At 36.4% G+C, this 19,950-nt stretch overlaps 1 protein-coding gene across 8 annotated transcripts in view; it reads left to right on the top strand.

Annotated features, from left to right (window-relative positions):
• Positions 1-19,950, top strand: part of bckdhb (branched chain keto acid dehydrogenase E1 subunit beta) — a 102,692-nt gene that overhangs the window by 22,527 nt on the left and 60,215 nt on the right. For 7 of the 8 annotated variants that reach the window (XR_010006407.1, XR_010006408.1, XR_010006406.1 and 4 more), the window contains exon 10: positions 19,641-19,789. The exons of the other annotated variant lie outside the window; for it this stretch is intronic. Coding sequence is in view for 3 of the 7 variants with exons in the window: in XM_062981385.1 (XP_062837455.1) it covers positions 19,641-19,781 (141 nt within the window). In the remaining 4 variants the exon portion in view is untranslated. The remainder of the gene's footprint in view (positions 1-19,640; positions 19,790-19,950) is intronic. 8 annotated transcript variants of the gene reach the window in all.

The raw sequence follows: 19,950 nt of genomic DNA, 5'->3' as shown, positions 1-19,950 counted from the left end.
CAGTCATCAAGACATTGTTTTTGAAGGCTTTCATGGCTGGGATCACTGGGCTGCTGTGAGTTTTCTGGGCTGTCTGGCCATGCTCCAGAAACATTCTGTCCTGACATTTCACCCACATCTATGGCAGGCATCCTCAGAGCCTCTGAGGATGCCTGCCATAGATGTAGGTGAAATGTCAGGGGAGAATGCTTCTGGAGCATGGCCAGAGAGGCTGTAAAACTCACAACAACCTTTCTTAACAATCACTAAAAGCCTTCCAATTCAAGAAGAAAGCACAGAATTTCAACCCATATCAGACAGGCATCAACTAGGGGCATTGAGCATGTCAAAGATTGCTATAAAGTAATTTAAAATTGGTTGTATAACATAATTATACAATTCTCTTCCCACACTGCAATAGATTAAGAGGAAATTAAAAGTTGAAAATTAATATAGAAAACTGCAAGGGAAAATAGCAGGATAAAACAAAATAATATGAAATCAAACTTTTGGGGGGAAAGCCACAAAAGCCACAGGCGTCTTACCCAGACTGGGCTAAACAAAGCTGCTTCTAGTAAGTGAATCCAGGAAATACAGTATATTGACACAGTGGAGGTGTCCAGGCAAAGGTGATCAACATGGGAAATGGTTATAAACCAAACTGTAGATCCCAGGGTTCCATAGGATGGAACCAAGGCAGGTAAAGTGACATCACTCTGCTATACTTGCGCAATGCATTTAGCCATTAAGGGCCCTTCCACACAGCCATGTGACCCACAATATCAAGGCAGATAATCCACAATATTTGCTTTGAACTGGGTTATCTGGGTCCACATTGGCATATAACCCAGTTCAAAGCAGATAATGTGGGATTTTATACAGCTGTGTGGAAGGGGCCTAAGTCACCTTTCTTCACTTATTACAGGCCCTTCAACAGAGCCCTATATCCCAAAATATCAAAGTAGAAAATCCCACAATATCTGCTTTGAACTGGGTTATCTGAGTCCACACTCAGATAATGTGGGATTTTCTGCCTTGATATTCTGGGATATAGGGCTGTGTGGAAGGGGCCTCTGAAAAAAGAGAAATACTGAGTTGAGCTTTATCATACATTTAAAATACTATTATTAGTGTTGTTGTTGTTGTTGTAATTGTAATAGTAGTCATATGGTAGTATTCCTAAAGGAAACACATTGCTATATTTCTTTGAGGCTGTGAGGTCTGTTGGAAACTAGGCAAGGGAGGTTTATATATCTGTGGAAGGTCCAGGGTGGGAGAAAAAAAACTCTTCTCTGTTAGAGGCCAGTGTGAATGTTTCAATTGACCACCTTGATTAATATTGAAAAGCCTTGCAGCTTCAAGGCCTGGCTGATTCCTGCCTGGGGGATCAAATATGGAACTGGACATTGACCATCTTATTAGCCAAAAGCAGGCTCATAAGATATGTGCAGTGTGCATATAAATTTGTTCATAGTTTTTTTTTAAAAAAACTGTAGTCCGGCCCTCCAACGGTCTGAGGGACAGTGAACTGGCCCCCGGTTTAAAAAGTTTGGGGACCTCTGGTTTATGGTATCATAGGCCAAGATCCAGTGATGTATTTCACCATTGAATGCTGTGGAATCAAGCAGAAATACATCACTTGACTCTGGCCATAATGCTTTTGAATGCTTTCTAGAAGGATATTTATTGTCTCAAGAATGGCATTTTTAAATTTTGAATTTCAGTTTCCTCGATATCTCTCACTGTCGTAACTTTTGAAGAGGGATTCAGGATGGTAAAACAAGCTTTAACAGTTAATGCCAGCATCCTGTTAGTGGCATGTGTACATGCATATGCTATTTACATTCATGTATATCCCTTTTTGGATGGTACACAGAGGATTTTCCAATTATTCCTGATTTGTGTCCCAAAACCTCCTGGCAGCTCCTAAGTCCCAAAATGACCTGATGCTTCCTACAGTTGGGAGGTGAAGGCAGGAAGAGGCAGTTCAGACCATGAACATAGGGGAGAAGGAAAAGAATGTATGTATCCATATGTACATACATCCTCCTCTTCCCCCTCTCTGCTAAGTCAAATTGCTAGATCATAGTCACTGCTCCCTTCCTCCCTAACCCACTGGTAAGACCTAAACAGCATTAACCCCTTCCAGGGCTTGGAAGTTGCTGTGAGAAGTAAAAGGTATGTAATTGATGGAGAAGTTATGTTCTGATGTGGAAACTTGATGAGTGGATGTTTGCTAAAACAGCCCTGCCAGAAATACGTAATTATTAATAATCTTTGCCCGTATGGCTGCCAATTCTTTTCCATAGCCTTTGAACAAAACAATAGTTTTAGTGGTTGCAACTATAGTTGTTTTAAAAAAATCATACCAAGTTTCATGTTGAATGGATCAAAAACAGCCAATTTCTGAAAGAGGCCATTTTGCCAATTGGTCTTGAAGTTGCAGAATTTTTTTTGTTCATATCTGCTATTAATGAAAAGTTCTTTCGTAACATTTTTACTGTGGTTATAGTGGGGATATTTTTGTAGATGATAAAATGTTTCAATTGGTGTAGAACACTTTATCTGTCTTGTCCCAGGAGTGGATTACTAATAGCCATTTTACACACATCGCCAAATATTTTTTATATGCTTGTATAAGTCCAGAAAATATAGTCAAAACATTGATCACCCAAAACTGGGTTGACTTATTCATGTGTCAGTGTAAGTACTGTACTTTAATTCTTCAGATAAGAAGCCATTCCCCTCCTGCGAATTGGGTAGCAAAAGGTGAGATCCTAGTTCATCCCCACAGAACCTAAAAGAAGCACCAATACCCTCTACCCTCTTTGCCACAATAGGGGAAAATGGCAATGGCAGCAAGTACCAAAAGGCCCTTTTTAAGGGGGTATCACACACATGAAAAATAGGTTGTGATTTGTTACAAAAAAAGTGAAAGGCCTTTTTGAATTTCCAGTAGGGATAATAGCAGCAGTTTGCTGGTGGACGCCTCTTTTTAAAATGTATGTTTTATTACAACAATGTATGAAAAATAGTGACCTTGGCTCACTACCCCATTTGACTCTAAAGGCCAGGGAGTGTCATTGCCAGTCTTCTGAGCCTTGACTTCCTGAACTTTTCCCAAGTCTCTCTTGTTACTTTAAATATTTTGTCTTTGGCAGACTAACAGATGCATTTCATCAGAAGTAATTCTACATTGCATCAACATGTCAAATTTTGCACTCCTAATTAGAACAGGGAAATTTTAATTTTAGCTTTAATTGAGAGTTTAAAACAGATGTCAGAAAGAAAATATTTGCAGTGGTCTGAGTAACTGACTTGCTTCTCGGTTTTGACAGAGTCTGGTTTTCACATCTATTGTTTATGAATATTATTTTTTCTGATTTTTTTTGTTTAAGGGGATCGCTTTCCCTGGATTGTAACTATGGCTAATAGTGTATTGTTAACATGTTCATGAGGGCTGAATTCTTCACCATAGTGCAACTGATATACTTTGTTGACAGCAGTGGTAGAGGGATTGCATACAGCATTGGTGTTCATTGTGCACTTTAGTTGATTACTGCAGTGGTGCATTACTACACTTTGCAGTTGAATAACAACATCCACAAATTATGTGTATTGTGCAATGTTGCTAATTTTGGGGGTGGGGGATTGTAACAGGGCTGGACATACCTCTATAGCATATTTACACTACAGTGAAGGGATGCTGGGTTTCAGCAGTCACTTACTTTCTTAAAAAAATAAAGTTAAGAAAAATACATTAAAATTCCTCCTCCCCCTTCGTGCAAGCAACAACAGCAACAACAAGATCAAGAGAAACTTGAAAGGAACCTTGAAGATCAACATACATTGAGCAGGCAAAAAGATTGTCTTGCAACCTGAAGAAATCTGTCTATTGGTTCATAGCTATACAAACACATGTGTCTTGACTGAGTATAAGTTGAGGTGCATCTTTGTCACCTCCAACACATGATAAGGTGAACTGAACGAAGGTTTTAAATGTAATTTATGATATTAAATATAAAACTATCTGTGCATTCCTTTGCATTGTTTGAAAAAATATCATTGTTTATATTTGGGCATTATGTATGAATAGTTTTGTAAAAAAGTTTATTGTGAAAATTACTACTTAATGCACCCCCCCCCCTTACAATGTGTTTTTTTAGTGTACTATTATGGTAGATAATTATTGCTTTTATATTCCTGCTCCTTTATATTAATTAGTTTTAGGGAACACTCCTTTGTTTCTAAAAATGGCCAGAGGACTTTCTATGTGGGCAAAGATCATCCTGGTGTTGGGGGGGGGGGGAGTGCTCCCACAGTGGTGAGGTTATGAAGAGAGCATTTAGGAGAAGAGCACTCTCATTCATTCTTTTGATATGCTCTCATCTGGTTCCATATGCTACATCAGCCCACTGATGTCAGTGAGAGAGATTCTTTGAACAAAATGTGTTGAGGACAAGTGGTAAAAGCATCCTACCTACACTCACGGGATGTTGGAAATGGCAACTTCCTAGAGGATTGTCTTGCAAACCAGCTTTGCTTTCCTGTCACTTTTCATAAAATACACACACATAATCAGATATAAAATGTAATTTATACAATATGAAAGTAATGTTGTTTTAGGCATACAAATGACTCAGCTTTGTTATTTCTTACACATACTCTCTTTGCTGTGAAAATCAGGTTTCAGAATTTGACATGTCTGTGCTATGAACCCCCCCCCCCCCCCCCCAAATCCATTTTTGCTGGATGAAGTGCGGAGTGGGGATGCCAAAAAGCTCAGGGACCAGAGCTGGCTTTTACTTTTTTGCACATGGAAATAATAAAACCTAAATATGAGGAGTCCAGTTGGAGTAGAGGGAAAATTTCCATTTCCGTATCATTATTTCATCCTTACTGTGAGGTCTTTGAGAAACGGAGTACTGTAATGATACAAAGACTATTATATAAGGATGTTCTTGTTCTCCATCTTGTAACACTACATGCAAAGAAGTGTCCAGTCGGAATAGACTAACCAAAACACACTTGACAGAGTGATTTTGCTACTTTGTCAAGTGCCTTTTAGTTACTTGGTAGCTTTCAAGGCTTTTTACCAGTTATCCTATCCATCCTGTCATCAAACTGAACTTTGAGCCTTTTCTTTTCTTTTCTTGCATTGAGGTTACCTAAAGGAATGAACTGAACAACAATTTTAAAATACAGCATTTAATGGTATGGGATAAAAATAGTGTTCTCATAGCTGCTTCCCGAGGCTGCAGGTATAGGATGAAGTAGATGCAGAATAGTTAATTTCTTCTTGATGTAACTTGGCTTAATAGATTTATCATTGGGGTGTTAAAAAAAGAAAAGAAAAAGTATGCCACCTGCTACATTAGATTAAGTTTCTGTTCTGAGGTACTCTGTATGGATGTAGGTAATTTTCCTTAAATTTTACATTTATTAAGGTAAGCTCCAGAAATCTCTGGCAAGAGCTAATTGTGATTTGTGAAAATATGCCAACTTTTCTTTTTGGCTAGGGAAGTTTCCTGTCACAATCTTCATATAGGTTTGGTTGGGAGGGGTGTACCTCTTTTTTAACGAGACTCACCAAACAGCAACAGCAAAATAATGAATATGCCATGAAAAATAAAACCTAATTAGCTCTCTGTTTCCAAATGTGGTTAATTGCATAAGTGGCTGCAAGCAAGTTTGTTTGCACAGTCATCAGTTGTTTTAAGCTGTATTGCTCTCACTGATAGCAATGTTAATCATAACAGCCTGTCTTGGAAACATACAGAGGGTATGATTTAAGTTACATGTTTCTCCTATCCTCCTAACTTCGGGGTCTACTGGAGCCAGACCAGTCATTCAACAATTGTCTGTTACAGAGGGACAGATTGCCCTTATAGTAGCACAGAGCAAATGTTCTCAGTTAAATCTTGGGCAATCTCTTCTTAGTTCCAGAAAACTTGTAACATATTTCATTCAATATACTATTCAGGGATACTTCTGTGTGGCCCAGATTTTATATACCTCCTTCTCACTGATACAATGCAGATTTATGGAGATTACATATCATGAAAGACTTTGCCCTTGTGGTTTGGAAGAAGTTTAACATCTTTTCAAGTGTTCTCAACATAGACATTTTATAGGGTTCCTAAAGCCAAACTAGTTTTTCTCTGCTAAAAATGTAACCCTTTACAAAATCTCTTTCTTTCTGAAAATAGTGCTACTTTGATAGTATGATATTTTTTGCAATTAACTACAGTAGAGTCTCACTTATCCAACATTCTGGATTATCCAACGCATTTTTGTAGTCAATGTTTTCAATATATCGTGATATTTTGGTGCTAAATTCATAAATACAGTAATTACTACATAGCATTACTGCGTATTGAACTACTTTTTCTGCCAAATTTGCTGTCTAACATGATGTTTTGGTGCTTCATTTGTAAAATCATAACCTAATTTGATGTTTAATAGGCTTTTCCTTAATGCCTCCTTATTATCCAACATATTCGCTTATCCAACATTCTGCCGGCCCGTTTATGTTGGATAAGTGAGACTCTACTGTATTCCAATATAGCAGCTTAGTCCAATTTTATCTTATTTTAATACAGTACTTTTTGCTTTGTTAAACTGTTTCATGCTGTTCAATCTGACTGGTTTTGCTTATGACTTCATGTTGTGTGTATTGTTTAAAGCTCTATGACCAAAATCAATGTATAGGCAGTCCCCGAGCTACAAACAGCTGACTTACAAATAGTTAAGAATGGGGTTGAGAGCACAGGAAGTGAGAGAAATCTATCAATCAAAAGGGAAATTCACTTCTGAAAAAAGTTAACATGGGAAAGAAAAGGTGTCTCAATTGAAGCTTTCTCACCAACCCATGTTTCCACAACAAGCCACAGTTTCAAAATCCAATTCTCACAGGGGCAGAAAGTAAGGCAAAATCTTCTGAACAGGCACAGACAGCAAAACAAAGGAGTACAGTAGAATCTCGCTTATCCATCATAAACTGGTGGGGAGAATGTCGGATAAGCGAAACTGATGGATAACAGGGTGGGTGCTCGCTCGCTCAACCTCCCTACCTTGCTCATTTACCAGGCCAGGTCCCAGCAGCAGTGATGGCAGCACTGATGGCAGCACCAGGACCCGGCAGGGCGAGTGAGTAAGAGAGTGAGCGAGGGAGGGCCTTTGCTGCCCTCCGTCCCTCGCCCGCCCTCCGTCCCTAACTCATTCACCCGGCTGGGTCCCAGCTGCACCGGGACCCTGCGGGGCGAGTGAGTGAGAGAGCAAGCAAGGGAGGGAGGGCCTCACCCGCCGTCCCTCCTTCGCTCACTCACTGGCTGGGTTCCGGCAGCACCGGGACCTGGTGGGGTGAGAGAGCGAGGGAGGGCCTTTGCCATCGGATAAGTGGAACACGGATAAGCGGGGCTCTAACTGTATTAACCCTTTCTCATGTTATCCAAAGCTATATATATGGCTGGAGTTATACTCAAAATGTTCTTGTTCTGATAACCTGTCTTGTTAGTAACTTGGAGTACTGCCTGTATGTATTTCATTTATATTTGTTGAGAATATGCATCTGATTAGTGTTTTGTTTTTATTTGCCATAGATATTTTGATTTGCATGAGAAAAAGCAGTTGTTATAACTGTACATTTATTTTTATTACTTAGGTTGTTGTAATATGTAGTGATTTCATGAGAACTAAACGTATCCACCAAAGCAGAAACTGCACTGTATTTTAAAATCACTTTCCTTTTAGTGGGTTTAGCACATGCCTTTGTCCTCCCATTAACATTCAGTCTCTAAAATGTGTTTTGAGTTATACCTCTGTAGCGCATAGTTACAGCTGCAAAAATACAATTTAATTCAAACCAATCTGGTTGGAAGCATACTTCTAAATATAAATTTAACCTGGATATAAAATTGAAGATGTTGGTTCAAAATGCTGCCTCTTACTATTACAACCTAACAATTTATGAACTGTAATAGTTTCCTTTTTATCTTCAAGAATATATCAGTCTTGGTGGTATCAGCATTTTGAACAATTGTAAACATTTAACCTCAAAATAACCTATGTATGTAAATTTAATGTATATCTTTATTTGTAGTAGTGAAAATATGCTACACTGATACATTTTTAACTTGTAGTTCAATCCCAGTTTTGTAAAACAAATGAATAAGCAAAATTTTGTCAGTTGCATTAGTGTCAATCTGTCTATTATGAATGATTTCTCTTAATTTAAGATTGACTGTTATGACCCTTAGCTGGAAAAAAAAAGTTCTTAAAAAGTTCTAACCTATGTCCTTGTTAAATGCATTATATTTTGTTTGGCACTGTTATTTAAATAGAATATAGAATAGCTTTAAATAGCAAGTTGAATGAATTACTGTTAAATTTGCCAGTCTGGAAAGGCAATATGGCATAATGAAAAATTACACATTTCCTTACAAAACCCAGAGTTCATAGGGAAGTCCAACTGATTCTTGGGGAAAAAAGCCTTTTTAATAATTATGGATTTTTTTAGATGTAGCATCATTTTTGAGATATCACAATGTTTAATAATTTCATGCAAAGCAAAACTGTTGAGGATCAGGTACTACCAATATTGTTTGCAAATGTTATCTTTATTTGTCATAATCTCAGAGATCCTTTGAGATACCAATAGATATTTTTTAAAATAGATTTAGTTATGTGTATCCTTCAGTTATGGCACACACACATAAATATATAAAAAGGTTTCAGTCATTCTTGAGAGGAAAACCACTACATATATCTTACCAAACTAAAAGTGCATGGAGGATTAATATCAGGACTTGACTCACAGCAGAGTCTTTGTTCCAAAGTAGATGCCAAATGTCAGCGGTGCAAATATAGATACAACATTAAAGTAGCTATTATTTTATTAAAAACACTCATAGATTTCAAAATGTGTAATGGCATATCAGAGTGTGGAAAAGTTGGCTGGTATAATTTCTGTAATTTGTAATCCATGGAAAAGATGCATTTCACTAATTGAAAAAGAGTCATTTCGTTATTGCCAGGAGGACTAATTAATTCCTCCTAGCCAAAATGTGAATAAGGACCCTTTTCTTTTATAAATCACTTTGATCTTAGCTTGGATAGCATCTATAACTACTGTAGTTGGAAACCTATGAACACACAATGTGATGAGTGCAGCAATTGGGAATATCAGGCGTTAACGAGAGCTATTTCATATCACTTTCAAACTTGTTGGTTTAGATAAGAGTACAGCTATTGCAACACTGGCATTACCAGAAAATATATTAAATTTAAATACTTTTCATAGTTCTCTCCCCTGCTTAATAAATTATTAGAATTAGTATAGTTGGCTTGTTTAGAAACTAAGTGAACAATGTTATTTAGTATTGACAGTGATTCTATGACAACAGAGGTCAGTGCAGTTTTTAAAGAATATGTTGACACAATGTATCTGCTTCTGTTTGTATCAAATGGCATACATATCTTTATGCATACCATTTGATATCTAAATTTTTGGTCTATCTTCACAACTCTGCCAGAATTCAGATTGGTGTAACTGCACATGTAAATGTTTCGAATGTGTAGGTGTCTTTTTGGTGAGTGCTATGGAAGTTGGTATTCCCATCCTTTTTGCACACTGCCCAAACCTTCCCCCTACCTCACTTCCAACCTACTTTAAAGCCCCAAAGCTGCTTCATACAGGGTTTCCGTGTTATAGTGTGAACAAGAAGAATCAGAGGAGCACCTGGAAATCCTTGACAACCCTCTCCCCTGGCAGGATGATTACAGAAACACTTGAAACTTTTTGTGATCCTGCCTGCTCATGTTGCAGCACACATTGCCTATGTAGGGCAGCTTTGGGTCTTTAAAGTAGGGGTGAGAATGATTTGTGCATTATCATAGTGTGAGATCCACATGCAGATCATTACACTATACTGAGAAGACATTGAATTGTGGCCATCGTTTTATTATATGTGTCATCCTTTTGAAAGTACCATGCGTTTCCCCAATATAGTTTTGTTAATCACAGTTATCATCTGACATAATTTGCAGTTATTATATCTAACAATGATAATATTTGGCACGTCAGATTTTGGTTTGTTCTTACTCATTTGTGTTGGTACTGTTGGTACTTTTATAGACACTGAAGGAAGGTACAGATGGCTTTGTTGGAGCAGCCTTGACAGTGTCATTGGTCATAAAATTAATGTCTAGCTATTATATATCCTCTTTGAATTCCTGGCAACATAAGACAGATCATCATTCAGCATGGGAACAGAAAAACACTTCAGATGTCCATTTGCTAAAGCTAATAACTCCGCACTCAGTAAAAATGTGACGGGGGCATTGACAATTTCAGGCAAATGATTTAATTTTGACTTGGATGCTTCAGTTTGGACACTAGTAATGATGTTGTGTCGTTTTCCAAGACAACTAAACAATGCATTGTAGGTGTTTGAGCCATAGCATTCTTTTTAGGATTCTGTGGCTGTCAGTGACAACTTTGATTAAACCAAGAAAGAAATATGCAGCTTTTCCAAAAACGATACATAGATGATACATAGATGATACATATCATACATATCATCCACATAGATGATACATAGATGATACATAAAAATATATTTGAGATTGTTAATCATCAGTAAATAAAAGCTTGAAAACCTACTTTCCATTTTGACTTTAACTTCAGAAAATAGTTTAAATGAAAAACACATTCCTCTAGTACTACTCAAAGGAAATTGTCCATCTTCCTGGAAGGAGAGAAAAAACCCAGAGCCCTTTTGTCAGTAACCATAGTGTAAGATTATAACAAATGATGATATGCCTAAGATTCACCAGGGCTGATATGGCGCCGCGGTGGCACAGTGGGTTAAACCCTTGTGGTGGCTGGACTGCTGACCTGAAGGTTGGGTTGCTGACCTGAAGGTTGCCAATTTGAATCTGCGAGATAGGGTGAGCTCCTGTCTGTCAGCTCTAGCTTGCTGGGACATGAGAGAAGCCTCCCAGCAGGATGGGACACATCTGGGCATCCCCTGGGCAACATCTCTGTAGACGGCCAATTCCCTCACACCAGAAGCAACTTGCAGTATGTTCTCAAGTCGTTTCTGACATGATTAAAAATGCCTAAGGTGATTAGCCTGGTGACATAGCATGCATCTACGCAGAATAATTTTCAATTAATTACAGGCAGTCCCTGAGTTACAAACATCCAACTTAGAAATGACTCATAGTTAAGAATGAGGGTGAGGCAACAGAAAATGAGAGAAATCCACCCATCAGAAGGGAAGTTCACTCGTGAAAGAATTTTTATGGGGAAAATGTGTCTCCACTGAAGCTTTAACACCAATCCTTGTTTCTACAACAAGCCAAATTTGTCAAAATCCAATTATCACAGTGACAGAAAGTGAGGTGAAATCTTCTGAATAGGGCCACAAACAGCAAAGTATACACCACAGGGGTGTTTTCCCTTCCCTATGCTATCCAAAACACACACACAAATATATCTGGAGTTAGACTTAAAAATGTACCTGCTTACGTACAAATTCAGCTTAAGAACAAACTTGCAGAACCTATCTTATCTGTAATGTCTGGATTACCTGTAGTTAGAAACCTGAATTTACTAATGACCCTCTGTTCCTCTTAGCTATTCCCATTATTTCTGTAATGGTAGTTATAAACTGAATTTGTTCTCCTAAAATAATATATTTAGTTATTTTAATATGATTTTAAAACATGTTGAACTGAAAACATTTAAGCAAAACCAAATTTATCCAGCACTGTAGCTTTGCAAAATATTAAGATATTTGTGTAGAAGTTGAAACAAAGAAGCATTATCAGTCTTGTTTTTGCACATGCATCCCCTTGGGAGATCATACATTTAGATGCTTGGTGTCTTGATACTTCAATTTTTAACACAAAATAAATATTCTGTGTTAGGAGAAATGGAAGCAGTGTCCAAACCAAGCTAGCCATGCTATGAAGAAATGTTAATTGTGTTAGATAAAGTCTACATCATAGAAAGAACGGTTGGGCTACCTTTTATGGGAACAGTAAAGCTAAACTAAATATAGGGTATAATCTGAGGCCTGCTTAATAATTTTTTTAAAAAAATTATGGCAGTTCCCCCATCTTATAAATCATTTTTACATAATTTGTTTCAGACATGTGCAAGGAGCCTTATAGCGCTACACATTAAATACTACTTTTTACGCTAAGTTGCTAAAGTGCTGGTTTTCCCTCACAATTTTTATTTAGTCTTTAATGATGAATGTTACAGCTTGCTAAAGTAAGTACACAGTTTCCTTTAAAAATATTTTTATTTAACTAAGCATAGAGTATATCTGCAGTTGTGCTTAATACTTATTTTGTTTCACATATTATGGTTATTTCTCCCTACCAGTCACATAAATAATTTTTTCCACATAATTATAGGGGACCACACTTGAAATATGGACATTTTTTTCTTGATTGCTGAAGTGATGTTTTTGTCTCACAATTTTTATTAAGTATGTAATGATTAATGTTATACTTTGCTAAGTATATAACTTCCATTTAAAAAGATGATTCATTTAATCAGATTTTTTTTCTGTTTTAGCACTTTGAATTATTTTTATATGCTTTCTGAAATGTATTTATTATTTTATTTATTATTTAATTTAAACACTTAGTTGTTAAGCAATTGCTGCATGATGTTTTTTCCTATGTAGAATAGAAATCTGTTTTGCAGTTGTTTTCAGTCTAATATTAACATCAAATGATATAATACTATATTTGGTTATGTATATTGTTGCCTTCTTTTTGGTGAATATAATATTAAAGACTGATTGTATTTTGTAGTGAAAATTTGTACAAGAAGAATTTTTCCCTTGGGTCTTGGTTATTTCTAAATATGTTCGCACCACTTTTGCAGATGTGAAATCTTCTTTGCTTTCTTACAATAACGCTCCGACTGGTATATATAATTTAGGTAACATTGAACCATATCAGTGAACTAATAGTGTTGACTGCCCCATGTTGCTTAAAGTGGTCAGCGTTAATACGAAACAAGTTGAGGAAATAAACTTTTATGATCATTTTATGTGTAGTCATGTTGAGTGCAGGCATATTGTACAGTGACGTTTTAGCTGCTGAATGACTTTTTGATTTTTTTTTTTTCATATTCAGACTTTTTGGTGGCAGTGATTTTTCTAGACTTTATCCATGGCACTTTTTGGCTCTCATCTGGGTAGTTGTTAAGTAGTTCTCTCTGATCTGTGTCATGTTGTATTAATATGCCATTGCTTATTGATTTACTGCTTTGTCATAAATTGGTGTTGTATGAACTATTTATAGTACAAAAGTTCTCTGCTTGTTCTGTAGCTGTAAGATCGTGGTCCTACAGTTACATGCTGCACTGATTAACTATCCATTCTTAGTTCATTTAATTTCCTTGCTTTATTTTAACTTGTTATGATCTGAAATATCTGTGTTAGCCGGATATTTCCTTTGGGTGATAGGTTAATTTTCCTCTGTGATTTTGTTAGGAGTTTATTGCACTATCTGGCAAACTAGATTGTCGTTTCAGAATACTTACCAACTTTGAAAGAAAGTTCCCAAAACCTTGGAAATGCTGTCCAAAGCATTGTTTTGGACATTTCAGAAAGCGTTTCACGTGGCAATTAGGATAAGATCAGATGTAATTCAGGCATTTAGTTCTGCGTGTGTAGTCTAATTGCTTTATATTGTGATTTAATGTGTCTAATATGAGGCCTAGTTTCAGTCTAGGATTTTATTTTTTTATTAACGAGTTAGAAAGCATGCTGAACAGAAGTGAAATTCAGTGTTAATTATTTTGTACAGATTTTCCTAATTATTGCTTAATAATTGTATGATAGAGAAATTTCTGAAATCTTCATTGAAGGATATATCGACTTCTTATTTATAGGAAATATGTAATTAACTGGTTTCACATGATAATGCTTCACATATATTACAACCGCATAATTTAATGTGTTTTAAAAATATAAGGATTGAGATATGGTATGTTGGGCATATTTAAATTAAATTGATGATCATAAAGTCTAAATGCAGTATCAGATAAACATGATTAGTTATGCATTAGACATATTTAAATCAAATATCCAAACACAATATAAATAACTTTTTAGTAAGCTAATTATTTTACAACTTTAAAAAATATTCTTCCACTTCTAAAACTTTGAGAACTGTGATCAGACTTAGCAGAAAAATAACTATACATTTTAAAATGGAAACTATTTTACTGAAAAGTCAGTAATGTAATCTTTGAAAGCATTGTTGCTCAGATAATGAAAAGTTAACCAGTGTGTTGAGGAAAACAATATTGAACAAAAAGCTAGTTTGCATAAATTAATCTTTTAATATGAGAGAGTGACATCCTGGTTTAAAGACATTAAAGTACAAGGAAATTTGTCTTCATATTTTCTTTAAATAACTTTTAAAAAGATTTCTGTTTTATTTGCACTTTCTTACCATGTAAATATTGTATAGAAATAAAGTATAGTATAGAAATAAACACAAATTGTTAATAAATATCATCTTCATAAAATGAAATGCATCTGACAAAAAAGGAATTGATTTAACCAACAAAGTAAATAAATCGATGGCATGTAGTTGATGTGAGATCTGTTAAAATATTACTGTAAAATGCAGATATAAATTAAAATACTTATTTTAATTGTTTCATTTTTGTTTAAATGACATCAGTCCTTAAGCAGAAACTTTTATGAATCATTGCAACAGGACAGCTGATGTATACAGTAGTCCAAAAGGTATACAAGAAACAGCTTGCATATGTGAGAGTCCAAGGACAACTCAGATGGTGATTTTGAAAAAAGAAAATAATTTGAGAACTCAGTGCTTTTATTGGAAAGCTGAAATGTTTGAATCCTAAAGTATTTAAAGATTGGCCGCTTATCCAAATACAGCCAAACTGTTACTGTTGAGCATTGTCACACAAAGGAGCTATCTACAAGCCCAAGTTTCTGCAATTAATTCCTGTAAGGCCCCTTGGGTGGCTAGCACTGAATGGTGTACTATTAAAAAGCGGCTAGTATCACATTTCATTTAAGAAATATGCATGTTACAATGTTATACGTCTGTTCATCCAGAAAGCAGGATTTTCCTACATATCTTTTGAGTTTAAAATGCATTTTAAAATACATAAAACTTTTTTGTTGCTTTCTGTGGGAGTGTTTCAAGGTGACAAGCCTGTTACAGCATGTGTGTAAAAGATTTCACCATAGGGCAGCTTTAGCCTCCGAAGATAATTTATGTTTGGTTAATCCTATGAAAGTAACAGAGAACTTTCACTGTCATAACTATAATTTATGAAATCTTATTGTGCAATAAAGGATCGGAATATTATGGACCCGATATTGTATAGCATTTTATTTAAGATTTTCATCATAACCTCTATGTTTGTATATGTGTCCATATTCCATAGATTTATAAAGTACTAGTTGTGCCCGGCCATGCGTTGCTGTGGCTTAGTCTGGTGGTGTTGGTCAGTCTACATTAGGTTGTATTTATGTTGTGACCTCCATCCTTCTTTATACTCACATTAGTAGTAGTATTAGAAGTCTGTTACCTTCTTCAATTTTTGTGTTGATTGATAATTGCTTGAGATCCCTGTTGTCTTTGGTTTGTTGTTAATCGTGATGTCTGATTCTGCTGAATGCGGTTTATATTTTTATTGTGGTACAATAGTCTTTTTTTTTTGTTTTGCCTGTGTAGGTATTTATTATTATTGTTGTTGTAGTGGGCATGAAGATTGGATAAGTTAGATGCTACTGTATTGTTTTTTGGAGGCCCAGTGTAGCACTGACTGGCCTCTCAGCCTCAGTGCCTGGCTGCTTCTTGCCTGTGATGGTGTTGATTCTTGTTGCTGTTGTTGTCATTGTTATTATTGTAATTTTTTTGAGGCCAAGTGTGAATGTAGGGATTGGGGAGGTGGATGAGCACTGAATGGCCTTGTAGCCTCAGTGCATGGCTGATTCTTGCCTGTGTAGGTGTTTATTATTAGTGGGTGAGTGGATGGATAGATGAGTGGATGGATAGATAGAGTGTAATGGAATGAAAATTAATCAAAAATGAAATGCAGCATCAGTGCTCCTCCCAGATTGAGAATACATCCCAGAGCACTCTTCTTCCTTTTTAAAAAAGTATTTCTTAGAAATGCTGCATGCCTAAATTTGTCTTTCAATAATATGACATGATTTCACATTATTGCAACACATTAACTTAAATAGAATGATAAAATCTTACTGAATAGATTTATTAACCGCAAAGGGAGCAGCTAATACATAATATTATAAGATGCTTTTATCTGTTTGAACGGGAAAGTGTGGATAAAAACAATTTGTAAAAGTATTATTTTAAATTAAGCTGTGTTTAAAGCATTACATTCATACTAATCATAAGAACATTTGGCTGAATATCATATGCATGCATGGCACCACAAGGCAGCTACCAATGGCTGACTAATATTGATTTCTGGTTAAGACATAGTCTATCACCACTGCACTGTTTGGAGACACCATTTTAATCTTCTGATGGTGTATCAAAGTGGTCAGCATCATATTAAAAACTTTAAAAGTGGACTTAAGATACCAGAATTGATGAAGCTCTGGCAGATGTAAACTTGGTCTTGTCTAGTGTTGATGGATCCATTGAGCAGCCTGAGGATGTAGACAGGATCCTTGGAGAGGCAAGAGCCACCACATGCTTATTGAGCCCTCCCCCTTCCTGGCTCATTAAGCGGACCAGAAACAGACTGGCTGAGTGGGGAAGGGGAGTGGTTAACGCCTCTCTACAACACGATAAGGTCCCAGCATGCCTCAAGGAGGTTGTGGTATTATCTCTTCTTTTCGGATACTAATATCCTGGATAACTTAAAACTTTATAATTTATAAATATATAATATATTGTATACACATATAATATTGATAATAATAATATAATGGAATGCAATATTATACTAATAATAGAATATAATAATATTAATTATATATTAAATGTAATTACTAATATTACAATATAATGATATAGTACAATATAGTAATTTAATGCTTATATTGTGCTATGCTAATAATATATTGTATGTTCATTTGATTTGTAAGCCACTCTGAGTCCCCTTCAGGGTGAGAAGAGCGGGATATAAATGTAGTAAATAAATAAATAAAATATTTCTTCCATTTTTGGGCACGTTATTAGAACAACTGATGGCTTCTCAACTGGTCTCAACTCCAGGGTTTCTGGATGAGGCAGATTATTTAAATTCATGCCAGTTTGGTTTCAGATCTAGTTATGCCTTGGTCGCCTTCATGGATGACATATGCAGGGAACTGAATATATTTCCTTGTTGCTTCTGCTGGCCTCAGCAACTTTCACTACCATCAGTGATATCCTTCTGAATTGCCTCACATGAGGCTTGGTGGTATTCTTGTACTGGCATTCCTTAGTTACAAACATCAGGATTACAAATGACTCATCATTAGGAATGGGGTGAGGCAACAGGAGGTGGGAGAAATCGACCCCTAGGAAGGGATTTATCATGGAGAAGAAGTGTCTCCATTGAAACTTTTATCACCAATATTTACTTCCACAACAAGCTTTTTTTTTTTCAAAATCCAATTTTCATAGAGACAGAAAGTGAGGTGAAAGCACTGACAGCAAAACAAACATCACGGGTGTGTTAACCCTTTCCTGTGCTATCCAAAACTAAAAAAATAGGGTTTTGGTTGGTGTTACACTTAAAAAATGTATCTGTTCTGACTTGCATGTACTTTCAACTTAAGAACAAACCTACAGAACTTTTCTTGTTTGTAACTTGTGAACTGCCTGTACATTGTTTCTGTTCTTTTGTGAAGAGGCGCTTCCAGACAACAATATTGTGATATTTCTACTTGACACTTTGACAATTTGCCAGCAGAGCCTCAGCATTTGGTCTTGTCCTCCTCCTAAATGAAATTGTTAGGAGAGGTTGTACAGAGTTTTGGGGGTCACTGTTTACTGATGATGCACAGCACTGGATTACTTCTTTCAATTTAATTCCAAGGAAACTGTTCCCATGCTAAAGCTGTGCTTGGTAGCTGTAATGGGCTGGATGAGGGCAAACACATTGAAACTTAATCCAGATAAGACAGAGGTGCTCCCCAAAAGACAGAGGATACAGCCTGTGTTAATTGGAGTTACGCTCCATTAGGAAATGCACATATAGTAGTGCAAACTAGATACTCCTGGATTCGGCTCCTTGCCTGGTGACCCAAGTTTTGAGCTTTGATCAGGAGTGCTTTTGCATAGTTTAAACCAGTGTCCCAATTGTGCTTGTTCCTAGAGAAGTTAGATGTGGTCATAGTGATGCATGCCTTGATTAGATCATGTTTGGCATACTGCCATGCGCTATAGATGGGGTGCCATTGAAAGGTGCTCAGAAACTTCAGTTGGCCCAAGGAGTTGCAGCCAGGTTGTCAACTGGGTCTGGCTACAGGGAACAAGCAACTACCCTGTTGCAACAGCTGTATTGGCTGCCAGTCCATTTCCAGGCACAATTCAAAACACTGTTTTTGACCTATAAAGTTCTGAACAGTATGAGGCTGGGTTATTTGGAGAACTATATATTCCTGTATGAACCCATTACAGCTCTAATGTCATCTGGGGAGGCCTTTGCTTTCACCACCTTCTCAGGCTTGTATGGTGGAAACAAAGAAGCCAATCTTCTTTGTTGCTGCTCCCAGACTTGGAACTCCTTTCTAAAGAGGCTGGGATGGCACCCCTTCCCTGCACTCTTTCCACTGGCAGTCAGCATTTTTGTGCTATCAGACTTTTTCAAAATAATGAGGGTTGAAATAATGAGAGCTGATTTTAAATGATGCATCTTACCCTTTTATTCTGGTTTTGTATTATATGTAGGTAGCTGCTATGACTCCCGTTATTGTGAGAAAGGCAGGTATTAATGAGGATGGTGGTGGTGACAATTGTTGCCTCCAGATAGACCTTGGGATGATCGTTGTAGGAAGCAAGCCATAAAATGACACTTTGCTGGGGGCCAGTTTTATGCCTGATGCTCAGGCAATGAAAATGTAATTCCTGTTCATTTTGCTTACTAAATATTACAATATTTATACATTTCCTTTCTTGTTTTATATGTCCTACTTCCCTGGATTTATGCTTCTCACATTTCATGTTTCTGTAAAACGAAATGTAGCTTTGGACTTTTGTTTCATCTCTGGACACATTCACAGCTCGACATGCTTTTGGCTTTTCATGACATTAGCCACATCGATACTTATAGTTGTCCTCTGCTGTACCTTCTAGCTTGGGAGTGTCATCTGGTATGATCACTTGTTTCATTTTGGTTTGTTTCATAGGTGAAGGACCTTCAAAAGAAGTTACCATGCATTCTGCATGGTATTAACAAGTATTGTATATTCAATATTAAAACAATTTAAACATTATGAAAGGGATAAATCTCAGTTAATGAACAATTCAGTAAAAACAACTTGTTCAAATGTATTTGGTAGAAAGATAGCAGCTGTTACTCTCCTTTTTCATTTGGTAATCAGAAATACATTAAGTTATAGCAACATGTGAAGGATGAATGTGGAACCTGTTGATATTTCTCACTTCTCTCTTTTAATTAACAGGAGGAATGCTTTTTGAATCTAGAGGCTCCGATTTCACGAGTGTGTGGTTATGACACTCCATTTCCTCACATCTTTGAGCCCTTCTATATTCCAGATAAATGGAAATGTTATGATGCTCTACGGAAAATGATTAATTATTGATCATGGAGGTGAGAAACAATATACCTCGGGTGAGAAGGGCGGGGTATAAATGTTGTAAATAAATAAATAAATAAGCCTTAAAGATCTTAAGGTAAATTCTTAGTATCTTTAAAAATCAAATTTTACTTGACTGTAACATTAAACACTAAAGATGTATGTTTCATTGAAT

This window comes from Anolis carolinensis, chromosome 1 (genome assembly GCF_035594765.1).
Source record: "Anolis carolinensis isolate JA03-04 chromosome 1, rAnoCar3.1.pri, whole genome shotgun sequence".
NCBI classification, from domain to species: domain Eukaryota; kingdom Metazoa; phylum Chordata; class Lepidosauria; order Squamata; family Dactyloidae; genus Anolis; species Anolis carolinensis.
This window is presented reverse-complemented; position numbering and strand designations above follow the sequence as displayed.